The sequence below is a fragment of the Lepisma saccharinum genome, chromosome 24 (genome assembly GCF_977018435.1).
Source record: "Lepisma saccharinum chromosome 24, izLepSacc3.1, whole genome shotgun sequence".
Lineage (NCBI taxonomy): Eukaryota > Metazoa > Arthropoda > Insecta > Zygentoma > Lepismatidae > Lepisma > Lepisma saccharinum.
In genome coordinates, this window is record NC_139252.1 from 39,288,077 (window position 1) to 39,308,458 (window position 20,382).

General features: G+C 38.1%; 1 protein-coding gene across 7 annotated transcripts in view; it reads right to left on the minus strand.

Annotated features, from left to right (window-relative positions):
- Positions 1 to 20,382, minus strand: part of aralar1 (calcium-binding mitochondrial carrier protein aralar1) — a 240,737-nt gene that overhangs the window by 92,592 nt on the left and 127,763 nt on the right. For 5 of the 7 annotated variants that reach the window (XM_083110224.1, XM_083110223.1, XM_083110227.1 and 2 more), the window contains one exon: positions 11,755 to 11,811. In XM_083110224.1, the coding sequence (XP_082966350.1) occupies positions 11,755 to 11,811 (57 nt within the window). Of the gene's footprint in view, positions 1 to 8,732; positions 8,836 to 11,754; positions 11,812 to 15,049; positions 15,199 to 20,382 lie in introns of those variants that run through there. The other 2 variants (XM_083110225.1, XM_083110229.1) reach the window with 2 other exon arrangements.

Sequence of the window (20,382 nt, forward strand, 5' to 3'; positions counted from 1 at the left end):
TGAAAATCAGGAGAGAGTTGTGGTGTAGGCAGGTCCATAATAGCTTGTTTCTTGAACCCAAATAAGTTCATAGGCATGTTTATTTATTTCAAATCATGCTCTGTAATTGGGCATTGAATCCCATTTTTCAAATCACAATGCCCCCAAGGTAAAGTATGTATGCCACATGATAAAATGCATCTCTTGTCATCATGTGGGTCCAGGGCCACTTTTGTTACAATATTGCTAGTCAGCAAGTGATTCTCACTCTGAATTCTATTTTCTGATGTTCTGATTGAATTCTGTGATTTGATGCAATTTTTATAGTCTTCAAATACAAGCTCTTTTTCAACAGTAACTCTGCCAATGCCCTTGGCCTTTTTGACAACAGCACTACATGTTTTAAAACTGTACATCTTGGCTCTTAACCCAGCAAATTCCACAATAACATCACCAAGTGTCTCATCTTTTAATTTGCCAGGCACCTTTTTGTTGTGGGGTTGAATTCTTGTATGTTCACTGGTATCAAAGTATTGAAACAATTCAGGCTGTGACATATCTTGATAAACATCTTCTGTTTGAATATCAAGAATAAAACTATCCGTGTCCATGTACAATAATTTTACACGATCACCATAAAAAGGTTTCAGCACCTCATAATACAATATTAGCATATGTAATTTGGCCAATTCCAATATTGCAGCCCCTACATAAATAGGTTTATCAAATTTGATCTTTGTTTTCTTCATGTTGAAAAGTGCCATGTGCTCATCATAAATTCTTCTGTAATTGAAGTTGGGCTTTGCAACCAATTTTTTGCTCCGGCTGGGGTCAGTATTTATTATAACATCGCTATGTTTTCTGACATTTTCAATTGTTTTGCCAAACACTGAATTCGTCATCAATTTAAACAAGGCCTTATCAAATTGGCTCATTGCAGATGTTCGAAGCTCTGTATTTGTATCAATGTATGGTTTCAACCATCTTGAGTGCCTGAACCTCAAAACTTTGCCAACTTTGGTCACTTGAACACCATGTTTCATCAGGAACTGGAGGTTTTTATAATATATGACATAACCCTGTTTCGGCTCCAGAGTCATCATGAGCTTCCTCTGTTTAGAACCAGGTGAACACTTAACCTCGGGAATTGGGGACAGATCAGAAAATTTGTTGTGCAAATGATCTGGAATTATCAGATCAACCTCTAAGAAGAGTCCATATTCACTGTCATCAAAATTCTGAAGATCTTCAATATTGAAATCTTCAACCCATTCAAGCCCTGCATATGGCAGTTTTTGCATCATAGCATAACCATAGAGGCTGTTTGCATCGAAATACGTTATATAATTTGATGGCCGTGCTGGATCATAATCAGGCATATGCTTGTTATTTGCTCTGGCATATCTCTGGGAACATTGCACCATCCCTCCTCTTATGCATTTCTCCATAAACAAGTACATATCTTGATCGTGGATCAGATCCAATTGCTTTTTGGTATTGAAAAACATTGCAGACCATGCTAGACCAGGGGCACTGTAAAAATATATTGGGTCCAGTCCATAATTTTGCATGGAAGATTTTCTGAATGCTTGCAATATATCAGCTAAGAGCGTGACATCAAGTTTTAAATAAGCCATGTGATAATCACCAAATGTCTTGCATTTTAAATTGTTCCACATCAACTTGGCATGTTGATAATCTTCATCACTGATTCCAGATCCTCTGATTTTGCTGTAAAATGCTTCTTGTGGTGGCAGGGAACACTCATCAAATTTAGAAAAATCTGTGACATAGTCATATGGATATACACCCTTCCGCTTAATTAATTTCAGGTCCTGATTTGGAAACGAGGCACGTGTGATTTTCAAGTCATCATCAGATAATTGAGAGGCCAGTGTAGCCAGGCTAGCAGGTAAAAATCTGTAAGAATCAAGAAATCTTAATTGAATAGGAACACCATTAACTTTAATTATCTTGCTAATAGATATATATTTCTCATCATTTTCAGCTAAAATATTTAAATTCTGCTTGTCAAACCCCTCGTACCTAATCAGATGATGGAAATCATAATTGGATGCTCCATGGCAAAATATGGGGATAAATCTTGGTCTCTTGATCTTAATATTACAGCTATTACACAGGGCCTGTTTATATTGACCATCTGTATGAGAATGGTGATGGACCTTGATATTTGTATCTGAAAATTCACAATTACATACCGGGCATTTTTTTGCATTGTTGAAATCTTCAATCTGTTCCTCTGTTAAAGGCAACATGGGTTTTGATTTCAACAAAATATTAGATGCTATGTCACGGCACTCATTTTCTATTATATATGCAAATTTTTTGATGGCATCTTCTCCTATGTATAAGTATGGCTCACTAGCTATACCATCCCGTATAACCACACAACAAAAGCTAGAAGGTTCATGTAACTGATATGGTGTAGTTGAGGATTCTTCTGGATCTGGGCTACAGAATGCAAGAGATTTGAGGTTCGATTCGAAATCACAGACAATATATGCTGGGTGTTCCAACAAGGCTTCATACTTTTTGAATTTGCAATTTTCACTTGGATTGGGCATCACCATATGAACAGGTTTATGATTGCCACAGTATTTCAGATGCTCAATTAACTTGTTTTTAGCAATTTCTGCATTCTCTTCCCGAACCCCCTTCACCATTTTTTGACCATCAAATACAGTTAAACATCTTCTGCACAACTTGAATATGTTTTTATATTTATCTAGTTGCGTTCTCACTAAAGCTTGAAGATTATGTATTAGAGTGTAATGGTATGTATCATCTCCTTCAATTAAGAGCAGATCAATCGGAATTGCAGATTCATCATCAATTGTACTGATTCTGAGAGGTGCTATCGGGCAATTGCCAGTGGAACAAATAAATACATTAATAGATAATTGTTTGCCATCGATGTGCCTGGCCCTTTTTTCAAATTTATCAATATTCTGAACTGACATTGGATATTCCAAACCCTCCATTACATCATCAAAAAGATGTTCATGCTGTTTGTAATAAGTTATTCTCTCAGGATGGCTTGAAACTGGATACAAAGCAGCTAATATACACCACAAAAAGCATTTCTGGTCGGCATTTTTTATATTAACCACAGCTCTTTTGTTTTTGATATTGGCAGGTAGTGGCACATATGTAGATCCTTGTAATGGGCTGAATTCAGAAATATTAACATATAACTTGTGCGGAGAGCCGCATAGGCTCCATCCGGACTCTTTTGCTGCAAATTCAGAGTGTATAATATTCAATTGATCTATCAATCTGCTTATTATTTTGTCTGAATTTACATTTGAATATACAGGTACAGTTGCTGTTATGTGGGGCTGTGTAAATTTAGTGCCGTTTGGTTTCTTATATTGAGTATACAATTTGAGGGAGAGCTTATAAGAGCCATTTTGTGCATTTAGAATTGCCTGGAGATCAGGTTTTTTACTGTTCAAGAAATTCTCAATGCCACATCTTGGTTCTGATACAAAATGGTGATCCCTTAATTGGCCGTTAAAACTGCTACGGATAGGTTCATAGCGTGGCTGCTTTGCTGCTCTGGCATTAAGAGGTGCTTCGTGCCTTCTTTTCAGACCAGATGTTGATGACTGTACAGAGCAAGTATCTTTATGTTTATATGTGAAATATTCCATGTTGTATTTTCTATTGCAATTGGGGCAAATTTTTGTGGGAGTTCTGTATTTGTCCGGGTTACAAATCTTTTGGTGTCTGGCCCAATTAGAGCTAAATATATTTTTATTGCATTGGTCACAATATTTTTGATTCGGCATTTTTGCTGTTGTTTATTATATACAATTTTTGGGTTTCAATTCAAAACTTTATACTGAATAAAAAATATCAGTTGGGTTCAGCACTGTGATTTGTATGTATAAATATATATATGTGTGTATACACTTAATATTTTTGGTTTTGGTATTTATATAAAATTTCCTGGGATTCTAATCTAAAACCAATAGCTTACAAGTGGAAAATTATTCACGCTGACCCGAATGCCTGCACGAACATGCATATCTTGAATAGCAATAACCTTGTTATGTATAACAGGCTGGGACAAATATAAGCTCGACTCTAAATATGAATAGATTACAACAAATATTGTTCAATATGAATTTAAACCAGTAAGTATGAGAAGCACTGTATCAACACGTCTGTTCCCCTCAGTTACTCTCTCATAACTAGCTGATGCAATAATCGGGAATTTCTGTTAATACTGAGGAAAAAAATCAATACTACCGTCTCGGGAATTGCGCACATTGCCACAGAGGGGGAACGTGCAAGCACGAAGCAATTCTAGAGGTAAGCTCTGCATATTGTTTTGTTTTAATTGCATATTTGCAATAAGCAAATTGAATAGTATCCAATTAAACTTAAACCTGAAGTAAATATGTATAGGTGGGTATGGATACAAGTTTATAGACTGGCTGATGCAACTTTTGTAAATATTAACAAATTTGCTTGAGAAGAGTTAATACTTTCCGAATTACAAAACTCTTGGGTTAGGCAGGTGCTACACTTAAACAAATGAAGATGTTATGCAAGTTTTAAGTATGTACAAATCAATCTAAGAGAGCTCTTCTTTTCTGAAAAATGCCCTCGGGAATTTTTACAAAAATCTTGAATTAGACAAGATTCCATAGAAGCACGATTCAGGGCTTCCCCCATGGCACAGTAGTAGCATCATTGCCTTGTAATCAAGGGGTCCCGGGTTCAATACCCGGTGGAGGCACAAGTAGTTCGGATCCCACTTTAAAACTGTAGGGCCAGTCCCGATTAGCCTTACTGTGCATAAAATAGACTTAAAACAGCAACTCGAACTAGAGACACAATTCAAACACAAAGGCCCTTTGGATTTTACCGTCAGAAAATATATTTACCTATACCATCTCTGCTCGTAGCAGATACCTACCTGCCAAAAGCTGAAATACAGAAACAAAACAAAATTATTCTCAAAATCTCACGTATGGAATACCACATCTATCAGGACTCGAACCCGGAGCCCCTTGTTTACATTAACATTTTGCCATCAGATTTTATAAGAACTCAAACCCGAACCTTTTGATTACAAGGCAATGCACCACACTCCACTCAGTCTCAGAACCCAATAGATATCTTCAAGATTCCTGGGATTTTGACAGAATAAGCTTAATTTCTGGTGTGGCCAAAAATTGGCAAATTTATGAACAAAAATCTGGCTGATGCAAGTTTTAAGTATGTGCAAATCAATCTAAGAGAGCTCTTCTTTTCTGAAAAATTCCCGAGGGCATTTTTACAAAAATCTTGAATTAGACAAGATTCTATACCTGCTTAAAAAACTTATATGCTTATGTTAAGCAAGTTTCAAGTGTAGCAAAGCTGCTGGAGAGGAGCTCTTCCTTTCTCGTCCTGTCCCCCCCGTAAACCCCACTATCATGATCATGATATGATCATGGTAGTTTCTTCCAAGATGAAACTAGAGGTAGGGGTTGATGGAGTAAGGGAGGGGGCTAAAGGCATGGTCACCCTTGGCAGCAAGGTAAAAGGTAAAGTCAATCTACTTACCTGGGCATTGAAAGTACTGCTCCCTGTGCATTTAAAAAAATGACAATTTTTAATGTGGATTCTTTGTGTAGGTCATGGAGTTGCTGTTTCCACAAATATTGAAAAGTAGCATAAACTGGGAAAATAACATTTACACCAAGCAGGAGGAAGATGAATTTGGTGCATCGAAAATTCTCTGTACGCCAGTGGGTCAAACCTATTACCAGTCACCTGTTTACAAACATTAATTAAGATGGTGAAAGAATAATTCGTTTTATCAGCTTTTTTATCATTAAATTTGATGTTTGCAATTAATCAACAAACCACTTACACCAGTACTTCCATGGTATATTGTGTTAAAAGAACTGATACATTTCTTTTATCTATTATATGCATTATGGATTATATTCTTCACACAAATACATTTTGTAAATAAAAATTCCAAGATAAATTTAAGAAAGTCATATTACTGAGCAAATATTTAGTGATATATTGTTAGTATTCTGAAACTGTAAGCATACTTTCTACTTTGAAAAACCCATGAAGTGAAGTAAATTGTTGAATATCTACATAAGCATCTGGCTAATAATGAATGACAAATAAGAACATAATGACAAGATCTTCAGTTGTACATCATGCAAAAACAAACTTCATTATGCTGTAGTTTATTGAAACTTGATATTTCAATTCATATTCATCAGTTTAAGGCAAAGGATTTGTTTCTATATAAATTCAACAGTACTTCTTGTAAATGTTTGTAAAAAAATGGGTTTGTACAAATATACACAACAAGAAAAGTAGATTATTCTTTAAAAAAGGACTTAGTTTTTTCAGAAGACATCATTTGTTTGAACTTTTAAGCAAATATTTCACTTGTGTTAAAATGTGAAAAGAGAGAGAAAATAATCACATATCAGAGAGAATGATGACTGGGAGAAAGGGAAACAACTAGTGAATATGTGTACAGCAATGGAGGTTCTTGCATATGCGAGTACAATTGATATTCTTATGTCCCATATGTATAAGACAGTTGAAGTGTTTTTCCATAGTCACATTACTGAACAAATAGCCCCGCGTGAATTAATCGGAACAAGATATTTTTTTCCATAATTTTCCCAATGGTTGGCAAGAGTGTGCTGCACATTGCTTCTTCTTAGATCCTGTGCATTATTTACTCATTGAAGTTTAAATGTACATTCATTTGCATATGTTTTACCGTTGAGATTTCCCCGAGATTCATAATATATTTCTTCAATTGATACGACTCCTAGGAAGCATTCAAACATTATCGCATACTTCTATGACACAAAGAAAGAGGGGCTACTAAATGTTGTGTTGGTGTGGGCACTGCAAATAGAATTATTAAACAGTACAAACTGATTGGCTCCATTTCACCCAAGAAAGAGTGAAACTGTGGCAGGAAAACAAAAAGTAGACCTGATGACCCACTTTAAACACTGGGCTTATTACTGTGAACTTTGAATTGGGGAAAGGGGAGTGAATCTCCACGTGTCTAGTGTTCATCGTAGACTTCTAGCAGCTGGAAAAGCCCACAAACCACCAAAAGAAACACACAACAAGAGAATTGTGCAGGAAATGTCTCTTGCAGGCAAGATCTCATCGAGATTGCACGATAGAAGACCGAAAAAAGTTCATTTGCCTGATGAGAGGAACTTTCATGTGCTGGGGCAAAGGATTCAATATGTATACCAAGCAGAGAATGAGCCAACTTTTGCACATTTGCATCAGACCCCAAAAACATCCCATGAAGAAGATATTCTGGGGGTGTTTCACTCATGAAGGACTGAGACCTGAAGTACGAGCCAATGGCATGATGAAAAGTGACCAGTACATTGAAATACTGGAAAGGAGAGTTGTTTCTGAGCTGCAGAAAAAAGTTTCCAGATGGCAACATAATTTTTCAGCAAGATTTGGATACGCCACACTTCAAAGAAAGTCAAGAAGTCATAAAATTCTTCAGTGATAACAATAGTCATGTGCTAAAGTGGGCAGGGAACTTCACTCACATTAATCCTATAGAAAAGGGGACTATAGGAAACATGTGGCTATTTGAAAAATGAGACTTTCAAAACATGACTGATCCACAAAACTAGGCATGATAGAATCTATAACTGGAGTGTGGTTTCATGATGATGAATCTATGCCAAATTGTGTAATTCAAATCATAAAGCAGAAAGGAGGACATATTAGCTATTATGAAAGATTACAGGTATGTAATTGATTGTATTTGAATGATGTAATTGATGAATAAATGCACAAGTACAAAAGAATATATAAAACATGTAGTTATTGTTGAGTTTCAATTAACACAAGGGACTGTATGTATTATAAAGTACGGTTTTAGAGGGGAGTAGAGTGCATAATAGATAAAGAGTTTTTAAAAACTCAACATCTTTATGACTGGAGATAAGATAATGTGCTAATCTGGTTGTAAATGACCATAAAACATCATTCTACAAGTGGAAAGAAATTCAATGTGTGTGCTGGAAAACTAATTGGTATAGTAAATTGGTTCACACATATTGAGATACAAATTAAGGGATTGTATACATGACAGAAACTAGGAAGCTTCAGAGTTCAGTAGGAAAAAAAAAGAAATACTTCAAATTATGGCATAGAAGGAGACTAAAATATTTTATGCAAAAAGATTGTGTACTTGTGTATTAGAGATACAGTTATGAGTGAGGCTCTCTTTCTCTGAGCTATACACAAACTTAGATAGACTTTGAATGCAGGCCTTAGAAGAAGCTACTGTGGTGAAATAAATAATTGCAAAGAATTTTTTAAAAAAATGATGAAACACGTAACACAAAATATTTTTATGGATGTATGTATAAATAATAAATATAGGTGGTGGAAATGCAGAGAGGAAGTTATAAAATTTTAAATGAAACTGTTTACATTTTCATGATCGAAATTATAAATGCACAATGGTTTACAGTTTATAGATACACGCAATCTCACCTTACTACTGTCCGAAAGTTGGTACCAACCACAGAAAGATGTTAGACAACTTTTCAATGGTTGCCACATTTGAATAAATTTAATTTTTAAAAAATCACAGAAATTAACCGGTAATCTTTTCATAGTAGGATATAGGAAATTGTCTTCAATTAATTTAAATTAACAACAGTCAGGAAACATAAGAACCTATTAAAGTTAAATATAAACACCTGTGTGTACGCAAGACATCCAAAAACAAAAATACCACCTCACAGCGAAGTAGCCTGCAGATTTAAATGCCAGCAGGTCAGGGAACCTGTAAATAACTGCAGGTAAAAAGATTGTAATTTTCACGACATTGTAATTTAAGAATTGGAACAAAATAGTTAAATTTACATTAATTTAAAGCCAATTACTAACACACACAAACAATAATTTCAATAAATCTTCTGGCACAACAAGTTGGAGAGTTTATTGGTCAAGAATGGTGCATGAAGAGAAATTTCTTCAATATTTTACTGTGCTACATAATCTTCTTCAACTGAATAATGTATTATAACTGCCATAGAAATGCCAATTTCCCCATGTAAACATCAACCTCTAACACACTTTAAAACAGAAAATAACACCATTACTATATGTATGTGATTTTAACATATATTTTATGATATAAACTCGTATTTCGGTAATGGCTAAAGTGGCTAACTATTACACAGTTTTATTAATATATTCCACAAAATGAAATTCCGATAAGTTTTGTATTCATAATCATTTGTCAGTCTCCTGTAGAAACTCAACACTATTTATTATCATAATAAAATGTACTTCTGATGCAGATGTTGAATGATCATTGTCCTCAAAAATTAACACGTATATTTAAGCCTCACTTCGTTCAACTGAAAATATTGCAAAGACTTAGAGAACTTCTGGTCTGCCATGATGTCATGTAATGGAGACATCCTCTTCTGTCCCATAATATTCTAAAAAGTATATTCTACAGTAGTGTCATTGGGAGAAATGCCTATCAAGGAACTCTCCTCTCCAGATACATCTTAAACAGTGACACAGACTTCACATTACTTCTGGGGGGAATAGATTGACAAACATTAGTGAATATTTTTGAATCCACAGTAATGTTTTCCTTCAAATATTTTTTCATCATGTATGTAAGTGTGATGTGTGTCAGCACATACACAAGTAAACAGTAATAAAAACATAATTATGGATTCAACAATATCCATATAATGATGATATAAAAGGAACTAAGGTTTTTGAATAAGAAATATCCCTTGATCTGTCTCTGCACCATTCTCTTAATATACTCTTTTGTTTTTAATTTATGCAAATTGAAATAATATAGTAGAAATAGATTTCAGTAAAATTATGCCAAGATTTTGAAACCAAGAATACATCTTTTTAAAGACAATTGGAGAGTTACTAAAAGAAAATGTAGGACTGGATTCCACTAAAGCAAGATGGGTAACAGTACCAAGAAGACCATGTGCTGACCACTTGCTGGTCAATGAAAAACCACATGGCAGACCTTAACTCCAAAAGGGCTGTTCAAGGGGTTAGTTTTTAATAGAGATTCGGTAATGATGTAAGAAATAATGAAGAGATTGCAAATGTATGAATTCTTAAACTAGAAGATGATGCTTCAACCAAGGGAAGCTATAATATATAGTAAAATGAAATTAATGAAATATAAATTGATATGTGTAATTAATTGGAAAATACTTCAGATAACATCAATGATATAAAAATAAAGTGTTTTTCACTTTCAATTGTTGATTTTGTCCTCTTCCAACAAAGAAGCAGTGTGCACAGTAACTGTGAATTTACACAATTCATGAGAACATGCCAAAATTGTATCTAAGCAAGGAACTTGTTTCCGTTAACAAAAAATGACAGACGATTGTAAGAACTATTCACTGTACAATATGTGCATATTTTAGCTTCTGATAAAAGTGGCTGACTGCCAAATATAACAGGTTTATACTATGTGTGTGTTGTGTTCGTTTATAGTAATAAAAACTTCAGGATTATCACATAACAAAATAGTTGCTGTTTGTATATATTGATTCTGTGTTGCTAATAAGGAAAGATGATAATATTTTGCCCTTAATATTTAAACAATAAATTGACTTAATATTAATGACAATGTCAGAAAAGAATTAGTGATGAGGCAGAGGGAGATATTTTCTGGGGAAAAGTAACATTTACAAAACACTAAATTATCACACAAAATGTATATTTGGAAAACAAAAAAATATATTATTTTTCTTTCTTACTGGAGGACAGTAGCAGGCCATGGGTCGTCCTGGAGAGGAGGGGCACTTTCCACATTGGCCCCTCTAGAACAGTCACTGATTGTGACAGCAAACAGTCCATGTATTTAATTAGCCAAAGTTTTAAGAATGCTGTACATGTGTTTGTGTTTTGACTACAATTTCATTCCAATAATAATAATAATTATTATAGAATTATCACTTATGGGTTCTCATTACGGTTGGGTCAAACTAAAGATCGCTAACTTTATGTCGATCAATCCCTTCTAAAAGGAACAAATTCAAAATCAGTAATTCTATTGCCTTAAGTGTGATTTGGGTTGCTTATTGACACTGCAATATTATTTTTAAGCTTGCAGTGACGGTATGGAGACTACACACATGTAGCACAAATACATTCCAAACAATAGAACTAAATATCACCGAGTGTCAAAAAAGATAAAACTAATTTTAATGTTATAGTTATTAAAAACAATTAAATGCAAATAGCAGTTATAATTTGGAAATGTTACATGTTCTCTCCATAAGACATGTATTTCAAAATATTTAGAACAATGTATTTATCCGATTTTGAAATAACGTCATATTAAAGTCAGCCTGAGATTTCCACAGAAAAAACTTAAATTTAGTGTCTAGGTGTAATAACCACATCAAATATAAAGAACAAATAAATATATATGTAGGTATGTTGTTAGTGACTACACAGTACAACAAAGTTCACAAATATAAGATAGTGGCACAGTGCACAATTAATATGCAAAAATAAAAACAAAACACAAAACACTGTAAAATATTCTCTAATTTACCCTGCAATTTTCAATAAAACTAACACGCTACTATTATTACTACTACTACACAGAGTTCACCACAGTATTTTAATTTATTAATCAATGGCAATTCCTAATTGTGACATTAGACTGTGAAAAAAATAATCCCGACAAAAAAGGTAAAAATTATAACTCACCTTGTTAAATATATCATGCAACCTCTCAGAATTAGCTCGCTTCAGGTACCCCGCTCCCTGTAAATGAAATAAATGACAAATATATGATATTTGTTTGCAGTAGACTATCATAGTAAACTAACTATTTAATCACTGTCTGTAAAGTAATAAGTGCTCTTCTGATTTACTTCTCAACTCTAATTTACTTTTGCTCATGATTGTACTAAGTAACAATCGAAAGCTCCACTGAATAAACAGTTAAATGGGACAATCTATTGATCTGCGTGGAGTATAATAAGCTCAATTCACCTTGCACACAGGCAACCAATTTACTTCAGTGTGCGGCATGGCTGCATATACACAAGGATGAAAATGCAGATCACTGCAGCAAGTAAATATATTCATAAGAATCGAATGGAAAATTTAATTCAGTAACATTAAAACAGTCCATATATTACAATAAATACAAGAAACAACTATACAACTTGCTAAAATTGAACATAATTAAATAAAGAGATTGCATACATAATATATGCAGTGTGATGATTGAAAATTTTCCAGTAACTAACTTTCATTAAATATAGACCTCCCAAGAGCCACCAACTGGGAAGTGGAGGGGGTGCAGAACTAGAAAGGGGAATTCCCCCTCATACCCCATTCAAGTATATCACCCTGAAAGTTACATGTACGTTCAAAACACGAAATTTGGTTTGCAAATATGAATTATTTTGTTTGGGCTTGAAAAAATCATCTTACAAGTTTCAGAAGTACAATGTCACACAGTACTGGTGATCCACCGTCGTATTTTAAACTCTGGCCTAGCCGCGTCGCTAGTGTCGAATGTGTAAGTCAAGGGTGGCTAGGCCGTTGCCCTACCAGCCCCTGGGTAAACAGCGAGGATGAAAGAAAGGGGAGCGGGGGGAGGGGAAGCCGGCAGTTCGCATGCTGTTTCGTATATCTTAAGGCTACAATAGCACGCAATGGAATGATTTAAGAACAGGAGACGGAGTTCAGCTTCAGGATAACAATTTGTTTGTCTGCGAATCTCTAAATGGGATCGGCAGTTTCTACACGTGCAAATGGCAATCGGTAATAATTGCAAAACCAAACAAACAGGATTACGCTGTCTGTTTGTACGGCTTCAAAGGCATTCACATGGACGTGGAACAAGCGTCGTCTGGGAACTTAGATTTTACGATGAGACATTAGTGTGATCGCAACTACGTGTATTATTATTACTATTATTTTAATGGAACTGTGAACGAACATTTGATATTTGATAAATTAATGAGCCGCGGTGGCTGACTACAATGCTCAAGGTTCCGGGTTCGATCCCCGGCCGGTTCAAATCCGGGAACTTTTCTAACGTTGGAAGCGGCCCCGGCGCCTACCCAGCGTCAAATGACGTGGATACCTGGGGAATATCCTAGGGGGTAAAGGCGATCAGGGGCGTGATGCTGATCACATCACCCCCTCTCACGACCGGATCAAGAAAGTGTGGGGCGTTACCCCCACACCCCCTATACGCCTTCATGGCGTGGTGCTAAACACAGGGGAGCAGTTTACTTTTTTTTTACCTTTTTAATCTTACGCTCTTTCTACCATTGAGAACAGAGAACACAATCTCATACTCGCACGGGCGCACCGGAGGAGGATTATGGTGGTCAGGACCCCACTCTCTGGAATTATTTTCATTAAGAACATAAGTCAATATAACAATTTCAACAGGTGAACCGCTCCATAAAAAAACTAACATTTTGGGTGCACCTATGCATACCGGTCTCACATTTTCCGACCGCATTTAACTATTATACACGTTGACAAATTTGCACAATTATTAGGGGGAAAATCGTCTAAAATAATTATGATTACGTAACTTATGCTACTAACCTGGTTCTTTTTATGCTACTCTTTACTGACAATAGATTACAAGCATAGGCGCCGACTCCATGGGGCTTGGGGGCTCAAGCTCCCCCCCCCCATGTTACCGATGTGGTGGCAGAGCCCCCCAAATAATTTTGCTTAAGAGGATCTAATGTATTATTTTGCTTCTCTTGTAAAGTTTACTCTGAATTGTGCCACATGAACTTAACTTTAAATACATATTTGAAATGTTCTAGGCCATCAACTTTGGGGGGGGGGACTGAGACCGCTAAACCATCAACTTTGGGGGGCTATGACCAGAGATAGCAAAACACATGGCTTATTACTATATACTAAGTATATAATTATGAGTATTGTTATAATTTTTACTAAAAAGAGTTTCAAAAGAAGATGTGCATGAACTAGGAGAGTGGATGGGACGTTCAGGCTACAAATGGCTCTCACATGACATTCAGAACGAGATAATTGATATATTAGAGAAATCTGTTTTGCGCTCCGTGGTAGCAGATATTAAAAGTCGGGAATATTTTGCTATTATGATTGACGAAACTTGTGACATATCGATCCGTGAACAATTGACATTTTGCATTCGAAATGTAAATAAAAATTTTAATATTTTTGAGGAATTCATGGGCTTTTACGAGATTCCAAACACTGAGGCCAAAACTTAAAAGGCAGGGAGTGAGTCATTCATTCATTTTTTTCAGTGATCAGAGCCCCCTTCCCCTAAATAATTTTGACAAGTCGGCGCCCCTGATTACAAGGTAACTTCATGTGGAGAAAAATATATCAATATTTGCTTCCCCGCTGGACAACTATGTGCATGCTATTATTACAAAAGTATCAAATAAATTCTGGGCTTGTCTTTCACTACGTTACATGGGTCAAAAACTGTATTTTTAAAGAAAATAATACAGAAAGTAATGTCAGCATTTATCCATGTTTCTTCATGACTGGCCCGAGAAAATGGGAATGTACAGTGCTATGCATAAATATTACTAGGTAACTTTTCGAACGCTACTTTTATTCGTTTTTCTCCTACACCCTGTTTGTTTTAACGGAAAGAAATTGTACTGATGCTGGTGCAGTTGTTACAATTCTAGAATGAGCATGGCAAATTGACTGGTAATATATATGCACACCACGCTACCTAGTGCGAAGGAGACTATTCTCTCTATTAATGCAATTAGAAGAATAACATGCAATTTGCATTGATCCAACCGCAACAAGTAAACAATTTAAGCCACAGAAAGGGGGACACGTAAAAAACAGAAAGAATATAGGACGTAGATAACTCTACATAAACACAGTATAAATCGGTAAACTAGTCCGGATCTAAAGATACTGCAAAAAGTATGCACGCAAATGGCATTTTCTGCTAATGTCACTGCGACTGATAGAAGTAACGGGTTATTTACAGTCAAGAACATACCAAGCTCCACGAATATCTGCGTTCTTCATTCAACTCCTTGTCCTCACACTCATCCACGTCTATGAATCCGCCACTTTGCTGTTCATACCGAAGCATTAGTGTCTCCAGTGGGTAATATGAGTACAATGATTACACAACACATGCGGCTGCCGCATTGGCGAAACTCACCCGCATTGTGCATCGACACAGGCATTCGATGCGATCGATATATTTCGATGTCTCGAATCCTTTGCCTCGCACAGCCTCGCACCGATTCTCGCAGGACAGAAATCATTACTTTCCCTGCCGTGGTGCATGTTGCACGGAAATGTTTGGGAAATGGGTTAGATGTTACGATTATGTTACGAGGTCGACTTGTGGAGTAGACGGCTGTGGCTGAGTGGTTAGTGCTACGACGTAAGGGTGCTGGGCAGGAGCGGAGTTACGTCTTTGCCGCCCCTAGGCCAAACGCGCTCTGCCGCCCCATACCGTTTATCAAGAATGAAAAAAAAATCATTCTTTTCTGTATTACTATTTTTACTATTAACGGCATGCAGTATTAATTAAATGATAGTTGCATACAAAAAATGTAACAAAGCTATATGACATAAATTATATAAGTTACCTTTTAACATTTACCTTGTTTTTCAGAGAAGACTTATTCTTACTTCATATGATAGGACAGAACACACACTGGCTCATCAACGGCACTTTCCTTAGTTTTTCCTCATTACATTTCTGTATACAAATTGATTTTCGGAACCTTCTTCACAATTGCTTCCTTCTTTTCATCTTTCTCCGCTTATCTCTTTTTGTATTGTGACCCACTGAGTCTTACTCTTTGGTCACTCATAATGAGCGTAATGACGTTTTAAACTTACCCCAAACAACGCACATCGGACACTGACACACGCGAGACGCGACACACCACCTACTTCTTGAATAATATTCTCGAGCAACTAACAGTAGAATAGTACAATGCGAAACCCCTCTAATAATGCTTGCGCCGACAGTTTAATTCTCAACAATTCAACGCGAATCACATGCTTTCGATATGAGGCCAATGCCGGCAGTAACAAGGAACCGTTCCTGGAACGCAGCCAAGCTGGTGTTGTCTTTCAAAAGCAAGCGGCAGGCTCCACGTTCTTGCCGCAATCGCCAACCCGGCTCAGCACAATACTGTACATCGAAACGAACAACGTCGGTAATTAAAACAACAAATTAGTAAACTAGTTCCGAGCCCTGCTAGCGTATCTCTCTTAAGAAATATTGTTCGTTAACTTATATTTACAATACAACTACATTAAGTCATTCCATTCGTGTTTCCGGAGAATACAAGAGGCAATCCGAGAATTAGATATTCCTTATAAATTTAAAACAAACAATCGTGCCGCCCCTACCAAAGTGGCGCTCTAGGCCCGATCCTATGAGGCCTGGTGTGGGTTGGGATCCTACCCAATAGCCTCATCACTCACGATCTCGTAAACGAAGGTTACGGATTCGAATCTTGGTCTTGGCATAGTTCGTTCTTTTGTGCGTGTAACTTTTTCATCCAATAATCCTGACATCTCATCGTTGCGATTAGCCTAAAGCACTGGCGTACGCAGGATTTTTTCGGGAGGGGCTAGAATAGTAACGGTTGATAGTACATAGCTTCGATCTACAAGGGTTGGATAAAAAGTAATGGCAACACTGCTGCCCCGTGAAAGGGGTGAGTCACAGCGCCACAAGCGTTTCGTGGCTGATAAAGGAATGTCAGACGAGAATGTATAGTGAGTGGGAGCGATTGTATGTTATTCAGTCAAAAACAGCAGTGCTCTGAAGCAGAGGACGAGAGTGCAAGCGCCCTAACAATATGTTTAGGCAAGAAGAACAACGTCTCTCAGGCAGACGGTCAACGCAGCCTACTTCTGCACCTTCTTGCAACACCACCTTCGTCTCGCATTAAGAAGGAAGCGACGGCACGGTGTCCCATCATCCTGCTTGACAATGCAAGGTGTCACACTGCGAACAATGTGACGGCGCTCCTGCATAACTGGTAGTGGGAGGTACTGGAACATCTGCCGTATTCACCGGTATGAGACCGTGTGATTACGACCGTTTTGTCAAAATGAAGGAACCGCTGGGCGGGAAGCACTACGACACGCGCGAAGCCATCATACGTGCTATAGGGCGGTCACTGAGGGACATCGACAGAGATGGACGCGCTGACGGTGTACGACGCCTTCCGTACGTGTGACAGAAGGTCGTAGAGATGAGGGGCGATTACTTTGAAGGAATGTAACACGCGCTCCTCTGCCAATACAGTCAAGTACCAATTATACCAGTGTTGCCATTACTTTTTATCCAACCCTTGTAGTAGGGCGGGATGCACACAAAAAAAATCGTATATATGGCGCTTTACACTATAGTAAAATTGTACTCGAAGACAAAAATGGTAACTGGGGATCATTTAAAGGGGTGTGCATTTACGTCTTTCGTTTTTTTTTTCGAATTCTCTACCGATTTTCACTGAGAACTTTGATTTTCTGCATATTTCGGTAGAGGCTGCAGCTCCATCAGATCCCTCCTGCATACACCAGTGGCCTAAACACGACGTAGGATAGAAAAATACAAATACATTACTTATTTCATTACCCCGCCATTCATCGTCATCGTTGCGTTTAATCTAGAAAGGTAGAAAAGTGAGGTAGAAAAAAAGGGTAAAGGTAACCAATATGGCATGAAGGATTTGGAGGTGTCAAGGTAAGGACCCACACATTCACACACTCGGGCATTTGTGATGGTCTTAGCACCACGCTCCCGCCGCCTTTACCTACCAATTTTATTAGAGGCTGAGCGAACCTCAGAGCTGCTTTATGCAGGACCGAGAATCGAACCCGTTTCTCCTTCATGGCAGTCAGATGGCCACAAATCGGGTTCGTAATTGTCTTGACATGAATGTGTTTCCTCATTGTCGTGATTGGGCTAAAGAGGAAGAAAGGTGAAGTAAAATTACGAGGGCAAATCGAAAGGTTTTTGCCCTTATTTTTTCACCCAAAATATTAGTGTGATTCAGAAACCGAGATATACATACATTCAACGCAATAGGTTTTTCTTGGAACAGTCCAGCGTTAACTCTCGGCTGCTCCGCGGTACGGCGCTGCTGTCAGTTTGCAAAGATGGCTGTGGTACTCAACACGTCCACGTCGTATGAGCAGCGAAGTGTTATTAGTTTTTTATGTAGCAGGGGAAGAACGCACATCGAGATCCATAGGAAAATGCAGCCCACGTATTGGGACAAGCGTCTCGCTTTGAGAAGTGTGCGATGGTGGTGCTGTGAGTTCGAAAATGGCTAAGAGATTCTCGATGTGGACAATGTGGTTATCCTCCACGATAAGGATTTTTTCGGGAGGGGCTAGAATAGTAACGGTTGATAGTACATAGCTTCGATCTACAAGGGTTGGATAAAAAGTAATGGCAACACTGCTGCCCCGTGAAAGGGGTGAGTCACAGCGCCACAAGCGTTTCGTGGCTGATAAAGGAATGTCAGACGAGAAAGTATAGTGAGTGGGAGCGATTGTATGTTTTTCAGTCAAAAACAGCAGTGCTCTGAAGCAGAGGACGAGAGTGCAAGCGCCCTAACAATATGTTTAGGCAAGAAGAACAACGTCTCTCAGGCAGACGGTCAACGCAGCCTACTTCTGCACCTTCTTGCAACACCACCTTCGTCTCGCATTAAGAAGGAAGCGACGGCACGGTGTCCCATCATCCTGCTTGACAATGCAAGGTGTCACACTGCGAACAATGTGACGGCGCTCCTGCATAACTGGTAGTGGGAGGTACTGGAACATCTGCCGTATTCACCGGTATGAGACCGTGTGATTACGACCGTTTTGTCAAAATGAAGGAACCGCTGGGCGGGAAGCACTACGACACGCGCGAAGCCATCATACGTGCTATAGGGCGGTCACTGAGGGACATCGACAGAGATGGACGCGCTGACTGTGTACGACGCCTTCCGTACGTGGGACAGAAGGTCGTAGAGATGAGGGGCGATTACTTTGAAGGAATGTAACACGCGCTCCTCTGCCAATACAGTCAAGTACCAATTATACCAGTGTTGCCATTACTTTTTATCCAACCCTTGTAGTAGGGCGGGATGAACACAAAAAAAATCGTATATATGGCGCTTTACACTATAGTAAAATTGTACTCGAAGACAAAAATGGTAACTGGGGATCATTTAAAGGGGTGTGCATTTACGTCTTTCGTTTTTTTTTCGAATTCTCTACCGATTTTCACTGAGAACTTTGATTTTCTGCATATTTCGGTAGAGGCTGCAGCTCCATCAGATCCCTCCTGCATACACCAGTGGCCTAAACACGACGTAGGATAGAAAAATACAAATACATTACTTATTTCATTACCCCGCCATTCATCGTCATCGTTGCGTTTAATCTAGAAAGGTAGAAAAGTGAGGTAGAAAAAAAGGGTAAAGGTAACCAATATGGCATGAAGGATTTGGAGGTGTCAAGGTAAGGACCCACACATTCACACACTCAGGCATTTGTGATGGTCTTAGCACCACGCTCCCGCCGCCTTTACCTACCAATTTTATTAGAGGCTGAGCGAACCTCAGAGCTGCTTTATGCAGGACCGAGAATCGAACCCGTTTCTCCTTCATGGCAGTCAGATGGCCACAAATCGGGTTCGTAATTGTCTTGACATGAATGTGTTTCCTCATTGTCGTGATTGGGCTAAAGAGGAAGAAAGGTGAAGTAAAATTACGAGGGCAAATCGAAAGGTTTTTGCCCTTATTTTTTCACCCAAAATATTAGTGTGATTCAGAAACCGAGATATACATACATTCAACGCAATAGGTTTTTCTTGGAACAGTCCAGCGTTAACTCTCGGCTGCTCCGCGGTACGGCGCTGCTGTCAGTTTGCAAAGATGGCTGTGGTACTCAACACGTCCACGTCGTATGAGCAGCGAAGTGTTATTAGTTTTTTATGTAGCAGGGGAAGAACGCACATCGAGATCCATAGGAAAATGCAGCCCACGTATTGGGACAAGCGTCTCGCTTTGAGAAGTGTGCGATGGTGGTGCTGTGAGTTCGAAAATGGCTAAGAGATTCTCGATGTGGACAATGTGGTTATCCTCCACGATAACGCCAGGCCTCATGTGGCAAACAGGACCATCGACAGACTTCAGTCGTTCAAATGGGAGATTCTGGAGCATGCAGACCTCGCCCCCAGTGATTTCCACGTGTTCGGTCCACTGAAGAAGTTCCTGGCAGGACAGAGGTTCATCTGCGGCATCTCCAAACTAATGGGACAAATGCTTGAACCGCTGTGGTGACTATGTGGAAAAA